Here is a 19,271-nt window from a genome sequence, read left to right as displayed (position 1 = left end):
CATATATTTTAACTTTTATAGATTAATCTCATATATTTTAACTTTTGTAGGCTAATCTCATATATTTTTTAGTAATGTAATTAGTTTTTTAGTTACTTTTATATGTTAATCTTGTTATTTCATCAATAAAGCATTTCTTTATTTATTTGTATTTTTAGATATTTTTTTATAATTTTTTAAAAGTTTTCAAAAAAAAAAACGCTTTACGCCTCGAGGCTTACTCCTCGCCTCGGTTTTTGGTGGAGTGCCTCGCTATGCCTCAACCCTTTTCACAACACTGGGTACAACGCATATTTAAGTAGTGAGACTCTCTGGTGTCCAAGCGTCATGAGAAACAAAGATCAAGTTGGAGAATATCAATTGACACATTCACTTCTTCTTTTCTACTGTTGCTTATACACACTTGGTTACAAAACACTCCAGTTTTGCACATATTCTATACATATTTCTTCACATTCTTTCAGACCCAAGTCATCTCTGCATGCCTAACAACCACAATCGGAGAACCTGTTATTGGACGATTCTCATATGGAAAAGGGAAAAGCAAGAGACAGGTTTTCTTTTCAGCTACAACTTTCAAAAAAGCAACATGCAACTACACTCGGAAACTCAGAAGAGAGAGAGAGAGAGAGAGAGATTATCGATTTACCCATAGATGGGTCACAATATTCAAGCCAATGGTATAATAATCGGGAAAGAAGAGCCACCATGGGCAATCAATTCCGACAAATACAAAATCATACAAAGCAAAAGAACGCTCTGACAGCTACCCAATTAGGACAATTTTGAAGAACCAGAGGTGATGAAACGATTAGTATTGAACAATTCAAAAGCGAGACAAACAAACCTTAACAGAGCTACTATCAAGCTCCAGCGCCCTTTTACAATCCCTTTCCACCTTATCCCATTCGCTGTACAATAATACCCCGGAAAAAAAGAAAAATAAAAGCTACTTGAGAAGAACGAAAAAAAAATACTAGAAAGAAAAGGAGAAGGGATGCACATGATACCCACTTGCGCTTTCGATAGCAAATTGCCCTGTTGGTCCAATAAACTGGCTTGTTAGGGCAGAGGGCAATGGCCTGCAACGGTATTCCAAACAACCAATCAGGCGTTCCCAACTCGCAGGAGAAAGACAGAAAAAGCGGATGCACCAAATTCGAGAGAAAATGGGGGGTGGTATTAAGACAATACCTCCGTGTAGGCGTCGATGGCAGCACCGATGCGGTCTTTCTTGAAGAAGGTGTTGCCGTCCTGCTTCAGAAGCTCCGCTTGTTTCTCCGCACTCGCAACCATCGGAGCCATCGGGTGCCGCTACTTTTTTTTTGGTTTTTTCCCCTTTTTCCGTTGTTTGTTTGTCTGAGAGGCGCGGGAGGAAAACTACACCCTTTGTCCGTGAGCGGTGCGTAAAACAGACGAAGAAGAAATCAAATCAGCGTTTCCCTTACTTGCTTTTTATTAGGAGCCGCTGCTGCCACCTATTAATTGCATCCAGTTTGTTGCTGCTGGTGCTGGTGCTGGTGCTGGCTATCCTCCTCCTCTGTCTTTCGCCGATGCTGATAATATCATCACACGCATTCGTCGGCTTCTCGTTTACCTTCCGGTAATGGAATGGAACTTTGAACGCGTCGCTCCGTCATCCTTCCTCCCCATCGATTAACTTGGAAGGTTCCAACGCAGCTGCTCGGGTCGCCCGTGGGCCCCGCTCGGCTCGCCCCATCTGGACGGGAACGGAGGACATTAAAAAGGAGAACAGACCGGGGCTCCCGCTCTACTCGTTACCATCTCGGTTAAAAAAAATTTATTACTATACTCTTATACATATTATAAAATCTTTTATATGTTTATATATATATTCTTAGCCCTAACTTAAAACCTTAATCTCGCCTATCTTCTTACTCTGACGAATCAGAGAAGCTCTCATTTCTTTTCTCTCCTTCTCTTCGTAGCTAAAGGTGGCAATGGCAACGACATCATGGGAAGGAGAAAACAGGTCCCTCCTCACCCTGTTCGGATTCGAGAGAAGATATATAATGAAGAATGAACAGAAGATGGAGGTTAAAATCAAAACCAGTGCGGGATGAAGAGCAAAATTTTGAGACGGACCTTATCCCCTTCCTGCCTCGATCCACTGCCATCCCTATCCACTACCATGGGGTGTGATGTATGTCATGTGTTGTAGAGCCTGTAGGGCTCGAAACCCCGCTAAAACAGGTGGGTTCAAACCTGGATTCGACCAAGTGATGCAGGTATTGGATTTAGATTCAAGTTCGATAAGATTTTTTATAAGAAAAACCATACCCAGATCCGATAAAAATTACATAAACCAAACCCAGTCCATACCAGATAAAATAGTATTTTTTAATTTTTTTTACATCGATCCAAAGGACGATTGGCATAGTGGGGTGGGGCCCTAAACACTAGAGGGGTGGTCAAGGTTCGATTCTCATGGGCTCCTCCTCTTTGCGCAAGTCAGCGCCTAACTTAAGTCCTGGAGGCGAGGGTCTTAGCCTTAAAGTTTTGCATTGCCAGCATGATGACCGTAAGGTTGAGCCAGCAACCAAGTCTTCATGACGGGTGCTGTTTCTCCAAGTTATAAATCCAATAAAAGTTTTTTACATTGAAAATCTGCAGATTTTTATCGGAACTCAGATCGGATTAGGGTTTGGTATAAAATTCCATACACCATACCTGACTCATTTAATAATCAAACCTCAGGAGCCCGACCCAGATAGTTAATTTGACCCCCTTATTTGTAACCAAACCCTGACCCTATAGGATCCATTACAGATCGGGATTGGGTCATACCCGATCCATTGACACCCTATGTGCATGGGAAAGTGCCTTTAATAGGCTCTGTGAGAACTTGCGTGTTGGTGACCCCACTCAAAGCATGCGTTTGTGTGCCATAGAAACAATGGGTTTTCTGCAGAAATGCACGAAGAACGATGTGTTACAGCAGAACCCACCGTGGCTACACAAATGCAGTATTGAGTTTCGGCATGGAAAAAAGGACACCAAATCAACAGGATTTCCCCCTTTCCACGGAAACCATTCCCTTTGGGGGGGGTGGATTTCTTTTCCACAGTAGGATACTCCGTGCAGATTGCAACGCTCAATCCGGGCGGAGCATCCTTCTGCGGTAGACAAATACACCCAAAGTTTTTTCTCACAGAGAGGTGGACTAAGCGCAATAAAATGTGATGTCCAGCCACAAGTTGACTTGTGAATGCCCCTGATGGCTTTGCTCCTCTTGGGCTGCAACCCAGCTGCCGCGATTTCATTTTGCAATGAAGCTACCGCTACAAACTACGCACATGAATCAGCAAAGTAATTAACTTGGAGTGCGGATCAGGTCGGCACGCCAAATGCCATGGTTTGAAAATAGTTCTCAATCATCCATTTTGGGGAACTAGATTTCATTCATCTAGAGCACCAATGGCTCTGAAAAAAAAAAGTTGTGGAACTAAAGTAGCGGTTCAGGAAGATCGTTATCAGGCTGATGCAGGTGGATGGACTGTCTGGGATCAATTTATTTCCGGCATCCCTGCACATTCTAATATTGTCACTGAAATGTCCCATATAGGATGAAGATGCTTTCACGTTGCTTGGAAGGCAGGGTTTGTAATAATCCTTCTGTATTGCAGGTGGATGGACTGCTCTCTGGGTTTCATAGAGTTCACTGCAGGTGGATTCCCAAGTGGAATAATCTGGTGGCTAATGGATTGGCTTAGTTGGTGGTTGCAAACCATCTAAACATGGAGAAGATGGTCTCTTTGATTCTTGCAGTTGACCTTTTTTTACCTTCCAAGAGTCCATGTTGAAGCATGCTTCAAGAATCGAAAATTTTACTGGTAGACCGGACTCATAATGGTTCTGTTTAGTTTTGATAATCATCTGCTCAAACGTACTGTTGAAAGAAGAGGTGCAACACCATGAAGAAAGAGGATTTTACCAAGTCGTCAGGCAAATCGAAGTAAGAATCAGTCCCACATAACCGAAGTTTCTTTTCCACAGCTTTCAAAGAATGGCTGTAACGAACAAATGGGGAACTTAATTTCCAATTCAATCAATTGATACATTCAACACCCAAATGTAGACCTTCATGTAAACATACATATAAACTGACGGCGTTCATGAGATTCCTTCATACGCGATCATAATTGGAACTGGTCACCAGCTTCCATGGAATTTTTAATGCTCCTTTTTATGGTTGAGCTTCTTGTATTATCGCATGGAACTTCTTGTATCATCACACATTAATATCTGCACGTTTTGATTTCATGTTCATGAGATCTGGTAGTGCAGCCATTGAAAACCTTGGGATACTGAAGTTTTCCTGTAGGGAGATTGGCTGTTGTGGGGACAATGTTGGAGGTGGTGTAAGATTCCGTTGAGCCGGAAGTGGAGGCAGAGCAGAACTGAATCTATAGTCTTCACTGCTCAAGCTGCATCAAACAAGAATAGAAATAAGAATGAAACCAAGACAGCAAAACAAGAATCCTAGTGCAAATCACGACTAAGGTTTCTCAAGCCAGTTGGTGTTCATGCTGTCTAAGATGATTAAGAAAAGCAAAATAAATCATATGTTGGTCATTTTCAAATGCTATTAGGCTCTGTTTGGGAGCGGTAATGAAATCGGTCGATTTGGCAACATGCTCATGACGATGTTTTTGAAATCCACCTATTTATAACACCATCTCCCCTCCCAAGACTTTATTTCTGGCTCCCCTCCTGAAACAGTAACTCCAATCAATGGGGACACTTGGGATTTGGTGAATCCCCCATCACCACTCCCAACAACGGCTCTCAAACAGAGCCTTATTTATGTAAGCTTCTTGAGCACGGAAAAAGAAAAAAAACAGTCTTAAATTAAAAAACAATTGCATCTGTAAGATGGTTAAGATAGCATCCAAGAATATATATTAGATGGGCATGGAACTGAACCTTGCACGTGAGTACATTGGCTCATCCTCACTTATGCTGTCACCAGACCGGTGGACTGGTTTCTGAACGGGTGTGACAGACCACGATGGCTGCTTTGGTAGCTCATCTGGAAAATATCTCCTCCTTATCAACTAAGGGAGGGAAAAACAAAAGAAAAGAAAATCAGATATCATTAGCACTCAAAAAGTTTTTAATAACGTCCATCTCCAGGGGCAGAGTAAGGTCATGCCAGCCAAACATGGCACACTCTAGAACTCAGCATTAGTTTAGAGCCACATAAATTCAGATCAATGGGAACAGCTTGGCCAAGCTGCTCAGCTTGCGCAACACGTGAACCTAATTTCAGACTAGTGCTGTCTCAAATGAAAATTAGAGCCAATAACTAAACAGTCCAACTTATCTAGGAGCCCATGTTTCCTCAAGCTGGACTGACTACCTGAATGTGTTTGAGCTCAAGCCAGATTAACAGAGTCAAACTCAGTCACCAGAACACCAAATTGAATTTGTTAGGAATTCAAAATGCCAACACATGAGCACAGAGGGAGGGGAAAAGAACAAAGAAAAACGAAAACACGCACCAAGAGAAAGAATTTGTTCACAGCTTCCTTGTCAAATCTTGCTTCTTTTGCTGCCTGTGAACGGGTAAAAACAGAATGTTTAGAACAGTTTCATGTCTGAAATCAGGAGTTGGAAGTTCAGTTGAATCTGCTAAGACACTTGAATGATTCAGACAAAAATCTGGTAACGAGACAAATATAAACCAGTCATTGGAACAACCATGGGCTAGATTGCTAAATGCCCCATGCAATTTGACAGTGGAATTATTAACTTAACCCATGGTCAACTTCAATGATTTGCTGAATCAGTCATCTTCCCAAACAAAGCTCTAAATATTCTAGTCACGCATTGGACACTAAGAAAGTTGCATACTTTCAAGCAACCAGCTCCCATTCACCTTATGAATTAGGGGAAGAAAATTAGGACTTATTATAACTGGCACATCAATTGATGGGCAAACATGGCTGCAATAGTGGCTTAAAATGTCTCTTCACAAATTTGCAGTTTTAAGATTATATATCATAGTCACAAAAATCATCGTTCTCGAGAATTTCTCGGCAATTGAATATCTCGGGAGATTTTCAAATTTCTTATTCTTTTCAGGAAAATCTCCGGAAAATATAGGTTTAAAAAAATATCATATGAAATATATAATAAAAATATTGTAAAAAATAATGAATAAATACATTGGTATGGGGTGGTTACAAAATATTATATTTTTATAAATACTATACACAAAAATTGTGAAATCCCAAGGAGCCTTCGATCATAAAGCAAAAGTCCACCCAAAACCAAAAGTGGACAAGGACAAAAGTGGTCTCTATGGACACACTCAAATCCCACAAAGATAATACACACAAAGAAGACTCAAATATTAAAAAATAATATTTTATTGATCACATAAAATGCAAGAAGCATTACCTAGAATGAGGAGGTTAGCCCCCTTTTATATACACAATAGAGAGCCCAAATGTGTCGTTGGAACTAGTCCAACAACTCTATTTGTAGTCGTTGGAATAGCTCCAATGGCCAGTGAATGACTACTCAACTCTACGTTGACTAGTCTAATAAACAAAAATAAATACAAAACAAAAAGAAAAGTTTACAAAAATGTATATACTTATGCATACAATAGATATGTATATACAATTTAACTCCCTCAAACTTACGATAAGATAATCGAAAGTTTGCTAAGAAGAAAGTGAAATCTAAGAGTTAAGAGGTTTGGCAAAGAAATCTATCAATTGGTACTCTGATATGACATAAGTCAGATCAATGATGCCTTGAAGATATTTCTTTCGTACATAATGTAAAGAAGCACTAATATTAGTGCTAATCAAGTCTACTAAGGACTTTATAAGAATATTCCCTCATAAAAGTGCACTAAGGCACATAAAATATCAAAAAATGCACTCAAACACATATAAAGAATATTGCGCCTTTATTATGAGACATCCTCACTAAAACACATATAAACAATGGGGCCTTTAGCCCACTATATATACAGGCTGGAAAGAGCTAGCCGTTGGGCATCTCCCAACAGCTCTAAATAGAGCCGTTGGGAGGTAGTGATACATTGTGGGCCATTGATACGTTAGTGATTCCTCATATTGATTGAGGTTGATAGAGCAATTTCAGTAATGGTACAAAAAAATAATCACTTTCACTTTCAAAAAGACTAGTTTTTCACCATGAACCCAGAATCTTATCAAAAGTAATAACCCTTTCTTTATTTCACAAACTACTGAAGTACATCTCATGGTGCCCAATCTATACTAGTCAGCAGCATGATATTTCAACAAAAGGTCACATTAGCTCCTCTTTCTATTTGGAGTGATAGAAGACAAACCAACCCTCATTTCAATCTTAGTTGTCATAGGCGCTAGGCGGAGCCTAGGCAGTGAGCCCCTAAAAAGGCCTAGGCAGGGCCTATGCGGTACCCAAAATAAAAAAATTTAAAAAAAAAAAACATAATAAGAAACATGCATACAACATAAAATCAATCAATAATAAGCAATAAACAAATAATATGTGGTTGAACACTAAGAAACAATTATATAACATAACCTTAACCTTCTCAAACAAATTAAGAATAAATTAACAATTGAATAAACAAACCATACAAACAATACACAAAAAATAGTCATGTATACAAAAAATTTAACAACAATAGACATAATACAAGCAATAGACAAATTGTAAAACCCATAATTTTTAAGGATTATTAATAAATAAAGAACTCATTTTTTTATCTCCAAATTAGAAATGTGTTTCTAGCTTTTGAATTTTATTTATTTATTTATTATATATTCATTTGTTCATTCAAGTCAATCAGGGTATAATTTGCATTTATAGAACTATTTTGGGCTATAAATCACTATATATATATATATATTATAATTAAATATATTTTTAATGGAGTTTATAAATTATTAGAGTGTATTTGTGTGTTATTTGGCTCTTGGTAATGATTTATAGGGTAATTTGCTATTTTTGGCTAATCTTATTATAATTGGCACTTTTTGAGTTTTTGGCATTTGCGATCGCACACGAAGGGTTCGTTGTATTACTTGGGTAGCGGTCTTTGCGGACTTCAAAACTCCTCGGTCTTTTGAATTTCGATTCATTGTTCTTCACGTTATTAAGGTAAGATACCTTAACTGAACTTATAGAGAGCATGTTTATGTACTAATTATGTAAGCATGATGTTGCACTGAATATCTAAATGAATTGCAAATACAAGTTATGCTCACACACTTCACTTAGTTGTGGATATCTAGGACTCTTGTGATTGTAGTTCGGAGATCATGCTTGTCATGATCGTAGTTAGCGGAATATGGAGTCTGTTTGTTGCAGGTACACCTGTGTGTGGGTTTGAATGCTTGTGCACTTATGAATGTATAATATGTATGCAATGTGTGTCATCATACTTTAGTTTGCGCATACTATGTTGCTTTGTGTGTTTGTATGAATTTGATACATGGTGCACATATAATTACTATGGACATTTATAAGTCGTGTTCGATGCATACTGTGAATGTTATATATATTGTTTTATCATATGATGGACTCATTTATTCTTCTATAGAAGAAAGCATGTGAATGCTATAAATTGTTTTGAACTTGTATATCTTGTTTGCTTAAGAAATATATGTGTATGATGTACGGTAGGATAGTCAATGAGATTTTGACTAACCTTTACGCAATTATATCTAAGGTGATATATCAATTCATGTGGTGAAAAATGCATATGACTTTTATCGTGTGTGCAAATCTCGAACTACGTAGGAGTTACATATGTTGAGATTTAGTTGCTTCATATTATAAAATATGCATGTTCACGTATGCGTGCATAGAACTCATATTTTGTTTACGCATGCTTCGATGTTCAATTTACGGAGTGCAATGTTCTTTGTAGCGATGATATGATGTGTAGGATAATATGCTTATGTATGATATGATTCAAATGCCACGTGAAATGAAATTATGAATGCATGCGATAAATGTTTAAGTTCAATAGTGAACTTTGGTTCATGAAGCCTTATTGGTTAAATGTGTGATTTTATAATTTTAATGCCATATGATGTGATGTATGGTGTGATGCTTTGATTGTATACATGTTTATGCCCGTGTTGATGGCCATCGGCCCTGAGAGTGGTCAATTGTATTAATGCATGTATCACAATAGTTTTCACTGGATATGGTACTCGTTGAGGAATTGTTCCCAAAGGATTCTCTGTGAGGGTGTGCATGACCAGAGCGGTAAGTCCCTGTGAAGAAGTGCATTGTCCAAGAGCGGGTAGCCCGCGAAGACGATATATTCTTGTGAGAAAGTGCATTGTACAAGACCAGGCAGACCATCCGTCTAAGGCGGTAACTCCTTGTGAGGGTGTACATTTTCCAGACTAGGTGATCCGGCGTGGATTTTGTAAATCTTTATTATGAATAAATGAAATGTTATGATGAATTGTGATGATCTTCTGAGTTGATTGAGATAGTCAGTTATGAATCTATAGATTTGACTTTTCTATTATAGCATGATTATATATTGAACTCAGATATGATAATCAGATCCTTATTGATTTTAGATCTTGATATGAGGTTATGATTGTGACGCTTATGTTAGCGTATAGGTGAATGACACATCACGCCTACAAATGACTAGTTTTGACTTATTAGGTGAATGATACATCACACCTACATAGTTTCATTGCAAATGATTGCATTATGATTGTCTGAGTAAATATATCACACATATGTATCATGATTGATGTGTATCATGAATATCTAACTAAATTACTTATAAGGTATATGTGTGTGTTTCACGATGGAATGGTCAAATGTGATTTGACTTATTGTTTATAAGAAATATGAATGCATATGAAAATGATGCAATGATCTGAATGTCTTATATATATACATATATATATATATGTGATGACTTGTATGACTTGAATACATATAAATTATTCTTTATTACGTGAGTTAAGGTTGAATAGAATATTAAATGATGAAATGTTTTTAAATGCTTTATGTTCGAATGTTTGAAATGAATGACTCATAGGATGTTTTCTTGTATGGATGAATAATATATCTTTACCATTAGATGTTTGATATGTTTTCTTTAAGTTTGAGTTTGGGTTGCTTTACCAGACTTTAGCGAGTCTGACCCCGTTTTATGAGGAACAGGTAATGCAAGTAAAGTATGATGAGTAGTTTGAGCGAAGGGTTGCTCGAGCTGCATCCTCAAGGGTCCACTCTTACCTTGCGATCTTGGTATTCATGATCTTTTCGTTTTAAGTACTTGATCATGTAGAGACAGAAGTATTTTTTCATACTGATTTGAAATGAAATTAAAACTCTTCATATTTCAGTCTTATATTGTACGTGGTTTAAAATGTGTATATCTCGTACATTTTGATTTGATTATCTTTAGTGTAACCACACCCAAAGTCTTAACCGTTTTTAAAAATCGTTTTCGCATTATAAGATCTGATTTACTTATACTTATAAAAAAAATTGGTTTCAAAATTTCAATATTTGAACTATAATAAGGTTAAAATTTTTGAGGCGTTACACAAATAAATGATGATATGTCTTTGAAAAAAAAATCTTAAAAAAAAAACCTAGGCGGCAAAATTGGGCCCCACCGCCCAGACCTTAATGCCCGAGCAGTGGGGTTGTGCCTAGGCGCTGCCTTTGACAACTAAGATTCCAATTGGTTTTAGATGTCAAGTGTCAACAATTTCAGAGTATAGTTCAAAAAAAAATTCAGACCAACCACCAAGTTTCAGGCCAACCAGCACCAGAAATCTTCATTGGTTTTTGTGCCCCATAGGTGCACAGGCAAATGGTTGGGCCAAAAACTTATAGCAACTCAGACATAGTCTGCACAACTGGATACCTTTGCAATGGTCAAAAGAAAAACTTAACAATTTAATCCCCACTAATTTATGTGAATCTCTTCTCTTCGCTTCTCTTCTCTTCTTGAATGGATGGACTGATATATCTGTGAAAGTGTCTTCAAAAAGACACTATGATCAAGACACGATGTTCTTGATGGAAAACAAGTGCACAAATGCACAATAAGAACACTTGTGCATAAAAGCACAACCCACAATATCTCACAAATGCACAAATGCATAAAAAAGAATGGAAAACCTTATTAGATCACACATACGCTTTGACCCAAAGCCTTGAGAGTTACAAGGGGAGAACCCCTATTTATAACAACAAGAAAGGAGGCTTGGAGGGGCTCCACTCATAGACGTTGGGAGGGGCCCAACGTCTATTTGAGTGGGGCCCCCAAGGTACCTTTTGGTACAAAAGCAAAAGATAAAAAAATAAAAAAAAGAAAGAAAAGAAAATAAAAAAATAAAAAAGATTACAATCACATTCATGAAAATGAATGTGCGTAATAAAACTGTGAAAATGACTAAACTACCCCTCTGGCTAAAATAAGGAAATATATATATTATATATATATAAGTGGATAGATACATATACATATATATCATATATGTATCATTCTTTATATATATATATATAATATATAATATTACAAGGTTTCGGTAATATAATTTAACACCCCCCCTCAAACTTAGGGCAAGATGACCAAAAATTTGCCGAGAAGAAAGTTGAAACGCGAAGCACACAACGCTTTGGTGAAGAAGTCTGCCAATTGATATTCTGAAGTTACATATGAAAGATCAATGACACCTTTCAGATATGCTTCACGAACATAGTGACAGTCCATCTCAATTTGTTTGGTACGCTCATGAAATGTGTGATTTTTGGCAATATAAATTGCACTCTTGTTATCACAACAAAGCTTGGTGGGCCCTTCTACATTGATCCTCAGGTCTTCTAATAGCTGATGAATCCATACAATTTTCATGGTAGTAGTTGTCATGGCTCGATATTCAACTTCGGTAGAGGATAAAAACACTTTTTGTTACTTCTTACATCTCCATGAGATCAGCGAGTCTCCTAAAAACACAAAAAAACCAGTGGTGGAGTGACGATTATTTGGGTCACCTCCCCAGTCAGAGTCAGTATAAGCAAATTAATTTCAATTCACAGGAAGAGGATAAGAATACTCCCTTATTTAATGTACCTGATGATCCGCAAAATGGTATTCATGTGAACAGATGTTGGTGGATGTTGAAACTGGCTTACAGTATGAAGTTATGAATCGCATGAGAGATATCTGGTCTAGTAATACTTAGGTACATCAACGATCCCACAAGCTGTCTTTAGGGAGTGGGATCTGTGAGGAAAATGCCATCATCAATCTTCATTTTGACTCCTACTATAGCAAGAGTCCCACAAACTTTATTATCTGTAATACCTTACCTGTCAAGAATCTCAGAGGCAAGCTTAGTTTGAGATAAAAAATACCCTCTATGAGAGTATGTCACTTCAATACCCAGAAAATAGGTTAGAAATCCCAAATCAGACATTTCAAATCCATCATTTAAAATTGATTTTATGCTTTTAACTCCTTTAGTATCACTTCCAGTTATTAGCATATCATCTACATACAAAAGCAAAATGACTATCTCTGCATTGGTTTTTCTAACAAATAGAGTAGTGTCAGTGAAACAGGATGAGAAACTATTTTGTAACATTACAGAATTAAATCTATCATACCAAGCCTTGGGAGCTTGTTTTAAACCATAAAGTGTTTTTCGAAGACGAAACACTTTTCCTTTGGGAGTCTCCATTCCTGGCGGGGCATCCATATATACTTCTTCATTTAGATCATCATTTAAAAAAGCTTTTTTAACATCCATTTGATAATTGTTCCATTTATTAATTTAGGCAACAGTGATGAGGCATCTGACAATGACCATTCGGGCCACAGGGGCAAATGGTTCTTCATAGTCAATCCCGTGTTTTTGACTATATCCCTTCGCAACTAGTCGAGCTTTATATCTCTCAAGAGATCCGTCGCTCTTAGTCTTTACCTTAAATACCCATCTACACCCTATTGCTTTCTTACCCTTGGGAAGATCTTGGAATTCCAAGTTTTCGCCCTGTTGAGAGTTGTAAGCTCATATTCCATTGCTTTTAACCATTCATCATTCTTTTTGGCTTCTTTGAAGTTTTTGGGTTTTACACAGGAGTGAATGGCGCTAAAACAAGCTCTATGTTTAGGTGTAAAAGAATCATATGAGATGAACCTAAAAGGCACCTTTCTATTTATCTCAGTTCTTCATAGGTTTCCTTCATTTGTTGAAGTGAGGCCACTAGGTTCACTGTATTTTTCAATCACTTCTAAAATTGTCTCTCTATGAGTATATGTTATAGCATCTCTCGATGCTCCTTCATCACTGTTTTGGTAGGTAGATGGATGAAAGGAAATATTTTTCTCATCTTCGTTATCATCATGAGTGAGTTCATCATCACTATCATCATCTTTCGTTAACAGCTCCAATAAAAAGGAATAATCCATATTTTCTTTATAAGAGTCACTTTTTTCAAAACCATTAACATTTTCCAGAAAACTCACATTTCTGAAAACATATAACTTATCATTCTTAACATCATAACATCGAAACCCTTTTTGGGTTTCGGAATATCCAAGAAAAGCACATGCAATGGCTTTCGGTGAGAGCGTGTCATTTTTGTTAGTAAGAACACAACATTTGCGACTAAAAATTCTCAACCGACTATAGTCAGGTTCTTCGGTATACAACATTTCGAAAGGCGAGATTTTGTTCAAATTTTTATATGGTAGTCGATTTATAAGATAGACAGTTGTTAAGGCAGCTTCGGCCAAAAAACCTTTTTGGATGTTTTAAGAAATAAGAAGGGTTTGAGTGGTCTCTATTATATGTTTATGCTTTCTTTCGACTAATCGATTTTACTGAGAAATTTTTGGACAAGATCTTTGATGAAGAGTACCATGACTTTCAAGATACATTTTGAATTCACTTGAAAGGTATTCTCCCCCAGAGTCGGTTTTGAAAATTTTTATGTTTTCATTAAATTGATTTTTAATCATCATATGATAGGTTTTGAAAGTCTAAAAGACTTCATATTTGTGCTTAAGAAAGAATATCCAACAATATCTCGTGTAGTCGTCAACAAAAATTACATAATACGCAAAACCCCCTTTTGATAAAACAGGTGTCGGTCCCCATACATCTGAATGGACAATTTCAAAAGGTCTTGTTGTAAACATAGATCTTTGACAAACAAGTATCTTTTTCATTTTTCCAAGAATACAATCATTACAAGTGAAATCACTTTTACATAGGTGTTTAACAAACGGTAAGTAAGAAATTTTTACAACATTTGGATATCCAAGTCTCTTGTGTCATGCATTAATATCCTTTTGTTGGACAACATTACAAAAAGGGTTCTTTAGAATTTGAAGGGAATCGACATAGTATAAATCTCCCTTCCTAGAGTCTTCCCCAATCAACCTCCTGGACCGGTGATCCTATATCCAACATTTGTTAGATGAAAAATGAAAACTTTATATCACACACATGATCTGAGAGTTGAGAAACCGAAAGCAAATTTAAGTTTAGTTTTGGTATAAATCTAATTTTTGGGATAAAGAACCCTTGTTTTTCAAAATTTCAAATTCCTTTTACTTTAAGAGATGTTCCATCTGTGGTTGAGACGAAGGATGGTGAGAGATTGTTTGAGTATTCGGAAAAGGTACTAATACTTGGGGACATGTGAAAAGAAGCACCCGAATCTAAAAGCCAAGAGGTATTATCGGGAGGTGAAGAGGTTGACATGGCGGCTCCAGAGATTGCTCATTTAAGAAGAGGTTGAAGTGCATCCACAATTTGTTGTAACGAGAGAGCTCCATTTGAAAATGACGTGCACTCTTCCTTTTGAGGTTGGGATGTGGTAGCCATAGCTAACAACTTCTTCAACTTTGGACAAATTGGCTTGATGTGCCCCGGTTCCTTACAAAAGTGGCACACAAGATTGCTATAATCTCTCTTTCCGCCTTGACCACTTGTACCTTGGCTTTGATTCCTGAAGTGGGGAGGCTTGTAAGTTTTTAAGTTGTTCCCTGGTCTTAAGACGGTATTAACACCTTCACTTTCTTCATGGTTGAAAGATGTTGATAGAACACTTGGGTTATTTTTGCTTATGCCCATACGAGTCTCTTCCCCCACTTAGTTTTGTAATTACATCTTCAAGAAAGGGGGAAGTGAAAGAGGAAAGAAGGGAGGATCGAATTTGCTCAAATTCGGGCCTAAGCCCGTTCAAAAAGTTAAAAAAGCGATCATCTTCTAATTGTTTATGCCTAAGTTCAATAGCCGCTCCACTCCATTTGAGCTCAAGCATAGCAAGCTCATCCCAAATAGACGATAATTCTGTGAAATACTCTCTAATAGTCATTTCGTTTTGTTGAAGGGTCAAGGCCCTTTTTGAAGATAATACTTGTGGGACAAATCCCTTGAAGTGTACATCTTTTCAAGGTATTCCCACTCTTGAGAGGCTTTCTTGAACTTGATGATGTTGGCATTAATCCTTGTCTCAACAGATAAGAAAATCCAAGATAGGATTTTGAAATTCCTTATCTCCCATTCTTCATGTCTCTTACTATAGTCTTCAAGAGCCTTGACTCTTTCTTCTCCTTCAAGGATCTTTATTTCTCCTTGTTCCATCAATGTGATTTTAGGCTCCGGTTCCGGAATCCAGCCTTGGACATAGCCCCAAAGCCCTTTTCCTTTAATATGGGCCTCCATGTTTCTGGCTCAAACGTGATAATTGGACCCATTAAGTTTAAAACCAAGAGAGAAATGAGAATCTTTTTCACCCATTAAAGACGAGAAAAGAGAGAAAGAGATACGTACCACAAAAGAATTTTAGATCTTTCTTGGTAAAAGGGGCTTCTCAAATATTTGATGAAGAGAAGAGTCCACGCCAATCATCAAAATTTTGAGGGCACGTTTTTTCGAGGCACTCGAAAAAGGTGAGGAACCACACGATTTTCTTTCTTCAACCTTGCTTTGATACCATGTGAAAGTATCATCAAAAAGACACTACGATCAAGACACGATGTTCTTGATGGAAAACAAGTGCACAAATGCACAATAAAAACACTTGTGCACAAAAGCACAACCCACAATATCTCACAAATGCACTAATGCATAAAAAAAATGAAAAACTTTATTAAATCACATAGGCTTTGACCCAAAGCCTTGAGAGTTACAAGGGGAGAACCCTTATTTATAACAACAAGAAAGGAGCCTTGGAGGGGCTCCACTCATAGACGTTGGAGCCCCTCCAACGGTCACAAATGTTACCATTGGAGGGGCCCAACGTCTATTTGAGTGGGGCCCCCAAGGTACCTTTTGGTACAAAAGCAAAAGATAAAAAATTTAAAAAATAAAAATAGAAAGAAAAGAAAATAAGAAAATAAAAAAGATTATAATATCTTTCATGAATGTGCATAAAACTATGGAAATGACTAAACTACCCCTATGGCTAAAATAAGGAAATATATATATTTTATATATATATAAGTGGATAGATACATATGCATATATATCATATATGTATATGTATCATTCTTTATATATATAAAATATATAATATTACAAGGTTTAGGTAATATAATTTAACAATATCACCATGGCCAGAGAAACTGAGCTGTGCATACATTTTCTTTACAAATATATATCAATGTCTTATCTCAGACATTACATGTTCAAATAGTGTGAATAAATAAGTTAAAAGGGGACAAGATACTTACAGCAAGAAGTCCACCACTTCCAGGAAAGCCTTCTGTCAGAGGTAGCTCCTCGCTTGATGGAAGCAACCCTTGTTTCTCAACCCAGTGGCGAGCAACATCAACTAAATTCCCACTGCTGCCCTTTGATCCCTCACCAGCAATGTCAACTTTGTTTCCAATTACAATGTATGGGACAGGAAGGCCACCAGGTCCTCCAGAACCAAGGGGAGCTGAAAATGTCCCTGTCGTGGCAACTTCCACTGCCCACTTTTGCAATCTTGCTTTGGTCCTTCGTTGTGAGAGATCATGAACAAATATAACACCTGCACATGAAAATCATGTAAGAAAAAGAACCTTTGTCTGGCATGCATAAACCCAACAATGCAAAAGAAAAAGCACATCCTAGCTCTAGAAACACTAAGAGCATCTTCCTCAATGGATCCATCTTTTCCCCTCTTCTTTGCTTACTTTTTCCTGGAAGGTGCACTGTTTGCCTGCAAGATTGAAATGCATAATGCAAAAAAACAAAAGGCAGAAGAAGGCAACAGAATGGAAGAAGTAAAACTTCTATAATCTTTTGAAGACTTTAGATATGAACTACGGAAAGGTGTAGCCTTAGTTGTCAAAAGCGGTAGGCGGAGCCTAGGAGAAAGACCTCTAAAAGGCCTAGTCAAGGCCTAGGCAGAACCAAACAAAAAATTGTTGAAAAAAGTAGAAATAACACAATAAATTGTTAAATTAAAGTAACAAACATATGATTGTGCCTATGAATGAAGTATAAGTGTGTAATTCAGCATAATATAATTGCATAACATTGAACATAAATAGAAATAATTTGAATATATATATATATAAACACTGATTATATAACTGAGAATCAAATTATATATTATGTATATGTGAAAACACTGAATATATATATATAACCGAGTGGAGGGGTGAATATAATATCGTGTATTTTCATACTTAGTCAAATTCGAGATTTCAAAAATTTGGCTAGGTATAGGAGAAAAAACGGTAAAACCATGTGATAGGTGTATGTCCTTTGAGTCTGGGTTTGGTCCAGGTCTCATCGACAAGGCCTAAATGAGCAAATGAAAAGGTGAGAAAAAGTTTTTTTTTACCTTTAAATTCAAGCAAAATTCGAGCAAAAATTGGGTTAAATTCAGGCGAATTTTAGAGGCAAAATTCAAGTTATATATTGTTAGATGTGTCTTGAAATTTTGAGTATAATGGTATTTTACTTTTTCGAACTCAGGCTACGGTTGGCCCGAAAATCGCATTTTTTTCTAAAAAGGATCGCCTCGATGGGTTGGGTCTGGATTAGGATCGAACTGGATCAAATCCAGTGGATCCAAATTAATATGGATTTGGACTCAGTCCAAGACCCATAATAATTAGGAATTTATCCAGCCCAGGATCCAAATGGATTTTGGATACAGATTTGGATCTTGGATCAGGATCCAGATCCAAAATCCATACCCAACGAAAATACAACTTTAAATTCAATTTTTATATTTAAATTGAAGTTAACTAGAGTTAAAAAGACTCCCAGAGGGATAAGGTACCCTCTGAAAGTTTCTGGATATTTAATTACTAATAATTAAATAAATATAATTAATTTAGTATTTCATAATTTGCCAACTAATTAGGACACCTTAGAAGAGTTCTTACTAGTTTAAGAAAGGTTAAGAGTAGAGAAGTCTAGAAAGAAGAAAGATTACATGAATTAGGAAAGAATGAAAAAAAAGTCAACATAAAAGAATTTCAAAAAAAATGGAAAGAGGGTGGAGAGGGACTCCCAAATGGGGAAGTCCTCTCTCCAACCCACATTAGAAGGGATTGGAAGGATAAAGGCCTATTTTTCTATAAAAAGGTCAAAAAAAAAAAGAAAGAAAGAGAGAGGAAAAGAGAGAAGGAGAAAGAAGAAGAGAAGATCATCTTCCTCTCTAACCATCCGACGTTTCACCCATCTTCCTTTTCGAACGTCAACAAGGTACGGGTGTTCTCTCTTGTTTCGAATGAGAAAAAGGGCATAAATATACTTTAGGCAATACTTTTGTAAGGAGCCATTCATTCTTTGTTAGTTGTTCACCTTTTAATCCATGAAAATTAATTTAAACAAGTCTAGAATATGTATTTTTATTTTCATATTATTTCTGCATGTATGTTTGTGTGTTTTCATGGATATAAATACATATATATATATATGTATGTCTCCATGGACAGATCTGTCCCATGTGTTCAGCAGATAAATCTGGACAGATCTGGCCATCGTGAAGATGGGCAGATCTGAGCCCCTGTCCGTTCTGGATAGATCTATCCGTTGGACAATGGGATGTATCCGGACAGATGGACAAGGGACCGTAGTTCTTAAAAATCGAACCTGATCCATGGAAGAATATATATATATATATATTCAGTTAAAAAGAAGAAAAAAAATCTGGATTTTTGTGCTTTTTGTTCGGGGCGAGATGGTCAGTTGTCCAGTCCCAGTCTGGACAGTCGGCTGGGACTGGGCCCCTGTTCAGATTTTTTTTTTCTTATACAGTAT

The 19,271-nt window shown here is 36.9% G+C and overlaps 2 protein-coding genes across 2 annotated transcripts in view; both read right to left on the bottom strand.

Moving 5' to 3' along the window:
* CHIP (carboxyl terminus of HSC70-interacting protein) overlaps positions 1-1,723 on the bottom strand; it is a 58,587-nt gene extending 56,864 nt beyond the window's left edge. Inside the window, exons 1-4 of the mRNA XM_090006381.1 lie at positions 1,449-1,723; positions 1,195-1,380; positions 1,015-1,082; positions 848-911 (exon numbers count right to left, since the gene is read on the bottom strand). Coding sequence (XP_089862507.1) covers positions 848-911; positions 1,015-1,082; positions 1,195-1,305 — 243 coding nt within the window. The 5' untranslated portion in view covers positions 1,306-1,380; positions 1,449-1,723. The remainder of the gene's footprint in view (positions 1-847; positions 912-1,014; positions 1,083-1,194; positions 1,381-1,448) is intronic.
* Positions 1,724-4,030: 2,307 nt separating this feature from the next.
* Positions 4,031-19,271, bottom strand: part of LOC149838108 (small GTPase LIP1-like) — a 34,798-nt gene continuing 19,557 nt past the window's right edge. Inside the window, exons 5-8 of the mRNA XM_090007588.1 lie at positions 16,739-17,040; positions 5,526-5,579; positions 4,948-5,078; positions 4,031-4,448 (exon numbers count right to left, since the gene is read on the bottom strand). Coding sequence (XP_089863714.1) covers positions 4,253-4,448; positions 4,948-5,078; positions 5,526-5,579; positions 16,739-17,040 — 683 coding nt within the window. The 3' untranslated portion in view covers positions 4,031-4,252. The remainder of the gene's footprint in view (positions 4,449-4,947; positions 5,079-5,525; positions 5,580-16,738; positions 17,041-19,271) is intronic.

The sequence above is a fragment of the Nuphar pumila genome, chromosome 5 (assembly GCF_984573655.1).
Source record: "Nuphar pumila chromosome 5, dmNupPumi1.hap1.1, whole genome shotgun sequence".
Classification (NCBI taxonomy): domain Eukaryota; kingdom Viridiplantae; phylum Streptophyta; class Magnoliopsida; order Nymphaeales; family Nymphaeaceae; genus Nuphar; species Nuphar pumila.
The sequence above is the reverse complement of the archived record's forward strand: the minus strand, read 5'-3'. Positions and strand labels throughout refer to the sequence as shown.